Source organism: Acinonyx jubatus, chromosome X (assembly GCF_027475565.1).
Source record: "Acinonyx jubatus isolate Ajub_Pintada_27869175 chromosome X, VMU_Ajub_asm_v1.0, whole genome shotgun sequence".
In the NCBI taxonomy this organism is placed as follows: domain Eukaryota; kingdom Metazoa; phylum Chordata; class Mammalia; order Carnivora; family Felidae; genus Acinonyx; species Acinonyx jubatus.
Genome location: NC_069389.1, coordinates 60,106,242 through 60,115,877, shown reverse-complemented (window position 1 = coordinate 60,115,877; position 9,636 = coordinate 60,106,242). Strand labels below are relative to the sequence as shown.

General features: G+C 39.3%; 1 protein-coding gene across 2 annotated transcripts; it reads right to left on the bottom strand.

The window, feature by feature from the left end:
* Positions 1–1,085: 1,085 nt before the first annotated feature.
* On the bottom strand, positions 1,086–5,570 carry PBDC1 (polysaccharide biosynthesis domain containing 1). 2 transcript variants are annotated; one of them, XM_015078057.3, is made up of 6 exons: positions 5,422–5,570; positions 5,272–5,337; positions 3,936–3,995; positions 3,285–3,425; positions 1,951–2,062; positions 1,086–1,629 (listed from the first exon to the last, which is right to left on the bottom strand). In XM_015078057.3, exons 1-6 carry the CDS (start codon positions 5,449–5,451, stop codon positions 1,379–1,381), a joined length of 660 nt encoding a protein of 219 aa, XP_014933543.1. In that variant the 5' UTR covers positions 5,452–5,570; the 3' UTR covers positions 1,086–1,378. The 2 variants fall into 2 exon arrangements, with proteins under 2 accessions (XP_014933543.1, XP_014933550.1); XM_015078064.3 differs by having other exon boundaries at positions 3,936–4,046; positions 5,422–5,498.
* Positions 5,571–9,636: the final 4,066 nt, after the last annotated feature.

Below are 9,636 nucleotides of genomic sequence, written 5' to 3'. Positions count from 1 at the left end.
AATAATTTATCAATTAAGTTTAACTTTTATTTTTCTTCTATGTCCACTGGGGGAAAAAGCCTCATTTTTCCCACTTCTTTGCTCTGATAAATCCTTTCTTCAATGATCATGCTGTGGTTAGTTTTAAAAGTATTTATTTACTATTTGTACTGTAAACATTGTGGCTTCCTCTAAATAGTTTTGGCATCAAGGTCAGTAGGTCTATGGGGACATGCACAAACTTTATACATATATAAAGATAACTGAAACATGCACTCTTAAAAGTCATTAGATGAGAAGAAACCCCCTTCCCAATCTATATAAAATCAACTGGTCTATTTTTTGAGTCTGACAAAATATTTAAAAATGTTCATTTTTACATTTATATATAGTGTATAAATGTATGTTATTGTTCTTAGCATTATAAAAGGGAAGTCACTCTACCAGGCTTTATATTAATTATTATTTTGAGCTAGCTTTCAGGTAACAACTTGGGTACCAGAAGAGAAGCAGGTACTGAAGCAGGTCCAGTCCTCTTCTAATGTGAACTGGGCCACATTCACTAGTCTGTTAGGCTCAGGCCCCTGCTCTTATCACCATAGAATATTTATCAAATATTTTGTGAGATATATCAAGGAAAATAAGAAAGCTATACTTACTCAAATACCAAGAGTCAACTCTTATATACGAACTTCTAATCCCCAAACCATAAACAGGGCACCTGAGTGGCTCAGTAGGTTAAGAGTCTAGCTCTTGATTTCTGCTCAGGTCATAATCTTATGGTTCATGTGATTAAGCCCCGTACTAGGCTCCACGCTGACAGTGGAGCCTGCTTGGGGTTCTCTTTCTCTCTCTCTCTCTCTGCCCCTCCCCCACTCATGTAAGTGAGCACTCTGTCTCTCTCTCTCTCTCAAAATAAATAAACTTTAAAAAAAGTCATATACAACTTAACAGGTTTGAGAAACATTCACTATAGGAAACAATGATAAGCATTTAAAAACAGGCATAAATCATTTTATATGACATGATAAAGAGGTTATATACTTTAAAAAATCTGAAGTGTCAAGTAATTTGAAATATCTTTTAAAAGTCAATCACAGATATAGTCATAAGAACCAAAAGAAATTTATTTATAAAATTTCTTACTTGACCAGTGGTGAGAACCAAGAAATACTATACCAAGCAACAATCAACTAAGACCCCACTTATAGTCTTTAAGCCAGTTCATACAAGAGAACAACCAAAGTAGCTCTTGATTATTAGGCTAGAAAGATGTCCTTCTGCGTGTCTTTCAATTGCACAATGACATATATTAACCACAGGAGTCTGTGTGGCCAGTATCATGGTATCTATAGACTTAGTTGAGTCACAGCTTCTAGGGGGCTATTCCTTGTCTAGCTTACATAGCTGTTTCACTACTCTTGTTGATTTCTTTGTTGGCTTCTTTCTCTTTTTCTTCTCCTTTGTTGGTTTTCACTTTTTCTCCTTCTCTTTTGGCTCCTTTCTCTTCTGCTCTTCCACTGTCAGCTTTCTCTCTTCCATGGTTGCCTTCTTTCTCTACTTCTTTGTCATGAACACTGATGTAAACTGCTTTGTTATAGCCTTCCCGGTTCCGAGCAATTTCAATGGCAAAAAATTGTATCCTGGGGGCTGAAAGGTGAATAGAATTGATTATTGGTCATAGTCACAGTTACTTCTCTAAATCTACTGGAAATCTACCAAAAAAGCTGAACTAACATTCAAAGTATTCCAGAACAGTCATAAACTTGAGAGATGTGGAATTCTAATCTTGTTAAATGAGGCAGAAAATACTCAACTATCTTATCTCAGTCACTCAACAAACAGTAACATGATCTTTAAATATATAACAAATAAAATGATCCCCAAGCTATTCATGTCATTAATTCCTTTGGTAAAACCAGATCCCTCACTTTCTTTATACAGAAACAATTATAGAGGCAAGAATCTCACCAAAGATGGTGTTTTCCTCAGTGTAGCCCTGAGAACAATCCAGTCGCAGCAAAGTACCATAGTTGAAGTCTTCTACAATTCCGTCAAACTTCAAGCAAAATGGCCTCCACTTCTATAAAGGCAAAAAAGATGCCCTAGATGACAAATGCAGGAGGCTGGTGAAGTCAGGCCAGGCAAAGGGATTCCACTTGCTCAGTAAGGAAAATAGCCATAGGGAAAGAGACTATGACTGAGCTGATTTCTAGTTTCACTAGCATTGAGTTTCTGTGCTAACTATTGTCTTTAGACTGGTATTTCCCAACATGAACAATATTTTAACTTGACAAAAATATTTAAATCCTTAACTACAGAATTAAAATTTGATTTAATTTTTTTTTAATTTTGTTTTGAGAGAGACAGAGCACAAGTGGGGGAGGGGCAGAGAGAGGGAGACACAGAATCTGAAGCAGGCTCCAGGTGCCAAGCTGTCAGCACAAAGCCCGCCACAGGGCTCAAGTTCACGAACCCAAATTCATGAACTGTAAGATCATGACCTGTGCCGAAGACAGATGCTTAACCCACTGAGCCACCCAGGCACCCCTAAAATTTGATTTCTTAAACATATTGTTTTGTTTTTAAGTTATTGTTAACTCAGCCCAAAATAGCTATTCATCTCCACTGAAGCACAAATGAGACCAAGGTGGCAGGAATGTGGCACAAAGTCACAAAGTTAAATTTTAAGAAAGAAGTCCATTCACTAGAGTCAATTTTCCAAAGATCAGTAACAACCCGTTAAGTGTTAAATGTTTACATTTTTCATAAGACAAGGACCTACCCTCAGGGAAATATTTTCCCCACTATAATAGTTTTAGCACACTGTCAAAGTATAAGATAATCAGGTAAGTAATGTGAAACCTAAGTTTTCCGATTACCCATGGCCCACAATAATGTGAACTTAAATCCAGATAATTCAACACCTCTCTGTACCCTATTTGCCAATCGTCCATCCAAGCCTTCTGGCTAAACTACTAACATAAGTAAATTTGTTTCTCCTCCCCTGAAAAGGCTGGGTAGAAAGGGATGAAATGTCAAAGAAAGAAAGAAAGAAAGAAAGAAAGAAAGAAAGAAAGAAAAGAAAAGAAAAGAAAGAGATCCAGTGAACATGAAAAACTCATAAACCAGGAAAATGTTTGTTTCATAACTTACTTATTAGTTGATTATAACTACATAAAAGCCCTGGTTCTTTACATATTTCCTTAAAACAGACAGAAAAAAGTTTAAATGTATAAAAATGTATTTACAATCAATAATTGTTGGTCAGATTATAGGTAATATTTAAGAGAGAGAAATCTTACCTCTTTAGCTGATTCTGATTTGAGCTCTTCTGGGTCCAACACATCTATCCTGAGTTTCTCAAAATTTTTTCGAAACTCAGAATAGATTTGGTCATCCACTTTGGTGAGTTTCAGGAACTGTGGGTCAACTGATGAAATGAGCTGCCAGACATAAGACAACACACAGATGCTAATCTCTAATTTGCTACACTTCTTTCCTCCTTCCCCAGAAAATCCTTATGGTTCTAAGGGCAGAAGACTTTATTAGGAAGTACAGACAGACTAGGTCCCAGTTGAAATCATGACATAGTTTTCAAGGGCCATGATCTACTACATTCCTTTACACAATTTAAATATTTTCGGTCCTAGTACTGCCTGAATATTGCCCTCTATGAATTGTTCATTCAGTCATCAAACATTTATTAACTGCTTACTATGGGCTAATAATTATTTTGCCAGTTAGCAGCAGAAAACTGGGCAAAGAAATACAAGTCCTCATTGTCAAAACAAAATTCACTTCCACCCCCCTGTTTTCTGTGGGTAAGATCTTACAGTAATAAAAATTATCTCCAAAATACAACTGCTTAACTTGCTGAGCACAGTCATTAGCAAAGAACCATACACTACAATTACATGTTTAATTCTGCTTAATAATGAAGACAGACAACTCACCTTGTAGTAGACTTCAGCATGCTGCATTGCTTTCATGGCCCAAGCCATCTCAATATCAGGCTGCAAAGGAGTGAAGAATGAATGCCAGGTCAGAATCTCCAAATCCTGCTACTAGAGAACAAATTAAGGATGTCTGTAGAGGTCTAGTTAATGCTCAATAACACTACCAAATGTGGTGTTACTGTCAAAGGATAAAAACTGAACTAATGGGTCTGGACAGTATAAAACTTTATCCTTATGAAGGAAACTACCTACCAAAAGAAGCTACCTACACAGTCTAATCAACAGCAAAAGCCACTGGCTCTTTTCCCAGCAGCTAGTGAAAGCATAGGAGACTACATATAGTGGTAGATAAATTGCCTTCTCAGGACTGAGTTAAATCACTGTAAAACTGACTGAAATAATATACTCACATACAATACTGAGTTGTTGGGAGTACAAAGTAAGATAATGGAAGTGAAATATTCTTCACTTTTAATAGTGTAGCATGTTATAATCATCATTTGTGCTTATCAGATAGCCAATTCCCCATCCTATAACACTTAAAAATGAATCAGTATTGTGGAGCCAGCTAGGTTATAAATAAGCCTTACCAAGTACCCACCACCTGTTCCATTAAAATCTCCCACTCCAGCTAGATGGATCTTTTTCACTGAACCCAGAAAAGCCACTGCATTTTTGCCTCCACACCTTACACCAGGTCCTTTTCCCAACTGCCAACCCATGTACTTTATCCATCTATACTTTGAGGATCCAGCTAGAGATTCACTTTCTCAGTGAAGTCTTAAGACCTCTACTGTCTCATTTCTAAGGGGTTTCTTCTTGGGCTAAACTCCTTTAGATCTTATATCCTAATCTAGTATACATCAATGATATTTTTATTTGAGTGTTACTATATTGTCATGTCCAGGTGTCTTGTATCTCAAAAATATCATGTGCTTTCTCTTTAAGAATCTAAACTAGACACACCATAAGTCAGTGCCATTTTACTGAATAAGGTTATCACTCAGGAACCTTTAAAAATTAGTGATTCCACAATCTTATCCCCCTCCCAAATATTTTCATTTAATTGGTATATATTGCGACCTGGACAACAGAACATATAAAAGCTTCTCAGGTGGTACTATTGCAGCAAAGTTTGGGAACAATTTCCATTGGCATTTGGCATGGGTTTGTGGATCAAAAAGATTAGAATTCATAAAAAAGTGTGGTCTCTGGCCGGCAAGGAGAGGGTTCACAGAAGATATCAGGTCAGGGAGTTACAATTTTCGTGTTAGGCCCTGCAGACATCCCAGGGTAGTTGGGTGAGTGGAAGCTGGGGGTGAGTCATACTCACATCGTTGCCATAAGACTCAGCTGGGAGAGAAAGAGCATGTGCCACAGACACCAGTTCCCCGGAAACCTGGGAAGGGAAAAAGAAGAGGGGAGTCATGTTCAATGCTCGACCCGGCTCGAATTCCCCACCCACCCCAGAGCAGCGTCTCACCGGCTCAGCAGTCACACCAGTCGCCTCCATGTTGCACACACAGAGCAAGCACCCGTTTCCCGGAAATGACTATATGTGTGCTCTTTCTGCAGTTGGTTGGAAAAGGGGGGCCGGGCCAGACTGGCTCTCTTCCGGCTGTGCCTGCATGCAATCTCCCTCGCCTGGAGGAGGGTGGAGGCGGAGTCACTGGTCCCGCCTCCGATGTGCTGCCGGGGCTCAAAAGGGTGTGGCTTTGTTGCACAGTCTGAGATGCTTGAGGGGGTCTCAGGTAGCTGAATGCTCATTAATATCACTGGTGATCAAGCGAAAAGCCTGAGTTAAAGCTTTCGCGTGCCCAACCCGCTGAGTGACCAGCAGAGATTTGGATTCACACTCTCCATTTGTGCAAGCAGGTGCATACACCCATACAGCACACACACCCCCAATACTCCACCTTGGGAGTAAATTACAAACAAGCATGGTGCTAGGCAATAGAATGAAGGGATAAAGAAGTTAGTCCCTGTTTTGGAAGAAGTGCATACAGTGAGAGGGAATCTAAAGTGGTTGTCAAGAAATAGCATTATGCATGTGGAACAGAGAGGATAAATACACTGAATCATAAAGGGCAACCAGCAAAAGAGGCCAACCAGGCAAGGAAGGACACGCCAGGGAGAGAGAATTGCATGTGAAAAGGAACTTAAGAACTAAAACCAACGGGACTTTCTTACAAATGTAAAAAAAAAAAAAAAAAAAAAAAAAAAAAAGCTGAAGTAAGAGAGTAGTCATTTATAATCTTAAGGGAAAAGTTGGGTTTTCTATGGTGAATATTAAGGATTTCAGACTTTAACCAAAAGGAATGGTAGGCTAATAAATATCTTTAAATAGACAGTCTTGTGAGGAAAAATAAGTTCTAAGAAGATCATTAAAGGAAAGAGTGGAAGATAACTTTGAAGAAGGCAATTTTGCCGGCACAGAGAACAAACTGAAGGCACAGGATGATGGAGACTTAACAAAGGCAATAACAGTTGAGACGGATTCTGAGACTTAACAAGGGAAATAGAATCAGTAGAACTTATGGACTAATTGGGTATGGGGGATAAAGAAGAATCAGGATTCCAGTGTGAGTCCGATTTCAAAACGGGATTTGGGAATGCATGCATTGAGCTAAAAAACACAAGAGAAGGGATGATGAGCTTAATTTGAGGAGTTGAGTTTGAAGAGCCTATGGGACATTCAGATAGAATTGAGTAGTTAGAGAGGGATGTGATCAGAGATATAAATCATATAGCTGTTTCTTTAGGTTTAATTGAGCGGTTCAGAGGAAACTATGAAGAGCTGTAAAGACACAAAGAGCGGCAGGCCAAAGAAAGAACAATTTATGAAGAAGAAAAAGGCAGGGGAAATAAAAGAGTAAAAGAGAGAGAGAGGGAGAGAGAGTTGTCAGTGAGACATCAGCAAAGAACCAAAGGAGAGTCTCACAAAAGCAAATGGGTGAGAGAACTTCCAGGAAGAAATGAATAGTATCCAGTACCCTGGGTTGAGTACACTAAGCCCACAAATATTGAGAGGTCATTGACAACCTTAGCAAGAACAATTTTTAGTGGAATGGTCAGGGCAGAAGTCAGATGGTAGTGGGTTGAGAAGGGAGTGGGAGTTAAAGAAGAGATGACAATGACCATAGAAAGTTCTTCCAAAGAGTTGAAGCTAGAAAGAGACATGAGGTCCAGGGACTTTTCAAAGTTGTGGTGAAGTACACATAACAGAAAAATTTACCCTCTTAACCATTTCTAAGTACACAGTTCAATAGTGTTAAGTATATCCACACTGCTGTGCAACAGAACTAGCCCCTCTTGCAAAATGGAAACGCTACAGCCCGTCAAAGCAACAACTTCCCATTTCCCCTGCCCCCCAGCCCCTGGCAAGCACTATACTACTTTCTGTTTCTATGAATGTGACTACCTTAGATACCTCATATAAGTGCAATCATATAGTATTTGTCTTTTTTGTGACTGGCTCATTTCACTTAGTATAAAGTCCTCAAGGTTTGCCCATGTTGTTGCCATGTGACAGTATTTCCTTTGCTTTTAAGACTGAATAATATTCCATTGTATGTATATACCACATTTGGTTTATCCATTCACCCATCCATGAGTATTTGGGTTGTTTCCCCCTTTTGGCTATTGTGAGTAATGTTGCTATGAGCATGGGTGTGAAAATGTCACTTTGGGACGCTGCTTTCACTTCTTTTGGATTTATACCCAGAAGTGAAATTACTGGATCATGTGGTAATTGTGTTTTTAATGTTTTGAAGAACCTCAGGGACTTTTTAAATTATTATTTTCGGTTTAGAAAGGCTTACATGTGCTGGGGAATTGGCCTTATACAAAAGACTTCCCTGGAGGGTGAGCTAGGTATCTCCAGAGAAACTGAATGAAGACAGGTAGTAAAAACAGGAGATTGAGGTGTTCCTTCCAGAAGCTTCCTGTTTTGTCTATGAAGCATGAGAAGGCAGCTGAGAGCAACAGGGAATGTGTTAAAGTCTTGTCTTGAGAAGAATGTCTTAGAAGTCCTGCCATAGCAGCTCACAGGAAAGGGCAGACCACTCTAACAAGGAGATGGAGGGACATTCTCAGGGAACAGCTAAACCTAGAGGGCATGATTCTGCAAGAATAGCAGTCTGTGTTTAACCCAGAGGTTCAACTGTAAGATGGGTCATACACACGGATGCTGAATGTTTGTGAATGTGGAGGTCTGACCAGGAGGTCAATAGACAACAGTAAAATGGAGGGTTAGACTCAAGATGATGGCCAAATATGTGCATAACAAGTGAATATGAATAGAATTTTAGGAAACACAACTGGCCTTTTACCTGAGGAAGCATTTAGGTAATTTGCTTTATCTAATGTTTTGGGCAGATTAATTGCCTTTTATTTATAAAACAGAAAAGTTATCATGATGTATAGTATAGGCACAGTTTGTTAGGATTATTTTACTTTTTTTTTTTTTTTTTTTTTTTTTTTTACATCGGGGGACTTAACTTCTCGCCGCTCAAGTATTCACAGCCTTAGATACTTGCAGAGACCAGAAACTGGGGAACTCACAAGATTGGAAAAGCCAAATGATCTGTACCCGCAAACAGCAGGAGATGTAACTGTCATCCAGAGTCTTTCCCATTGCCAGGCCAGGCAGAAATATCAAAATAAGCATTGGCCTTTGCACTCACACCTATGGTTTCAGATGGACTCCAGGTAGCGGCTATTGAAATAAGGGAAAGAGGAGTGGGCCAGTAACAAAAGACAGTTCATAAAAGGGGAGAGTTGATGGACTTTCAGAACCGTATCGAAGAAAGGCCCTTTGGTGTGGGGCATGAAAATTGGAGATGAAAGTTCAACTGGGATGATTCTTTTCTGGAAGTGCACCACTGAGTTGACCTTTGGCAGGCAATGTGGACATGCCACGGATGGAGCCAAAGGCATCACCAGTCCTGACTAAGGTGCTGAAGTATCTGTAATGCCAGAGATAAAGTGGGGAGGGGGGAGAAAATGAAACCTAGAATTGCTGGAGCTAGGGAGCCATAGGGTGGCAGAAGGAATCTTACATGTAAGGAAGGCATCTTCCATTATCAAATATGTTTGTCATTGGCAAGGGTGAGTGCTGCTATTTGCAGGCGGTAAAGTCATGTAGATCTTCCTTAGAATATGGATCACATGGTCTTGGTGGCTGTCAGACTATATGGGAAGACAAACTTGAAGGACCTTGAAAATGGTCATTAAAATTTGGGATGAAAAATAGGACTATGGTCTGAAACCATGTAAGTTAGTCTACTATGAAAATGTAAAATCTGGAAAATAAAAGTGTTTTCTGTGACAGGTGTGGTTCATGATACCTACAGAGGTTGGCTTGTGGCCGTCTTATGGAGAGTGTGTTTCATGCAGAAACAGGGTGTTAGAGATGACATCTTGAGTGATTGCGTCCGCAGGGTGTGTTCTATGGTCAGGAGGGAGTGCAACAATGACCCCGGGATGCCATCCCAAATTGGAACTTGTCCCAGAAACCTCATTGTAACATAGCCCCAAAATACATACAGCAAAAATTGAAAGAACTGAAAGTAGGTATGGGCAAATCCAGTAAAAAAAAACAAAACAAAACAAAACAAAACAAAACAAAAAAAGTCTCTCAGCAATTGACTGCTCAAACAGTCAACAACTTAATAAGAATTTAGAAGTTTTGAAGATG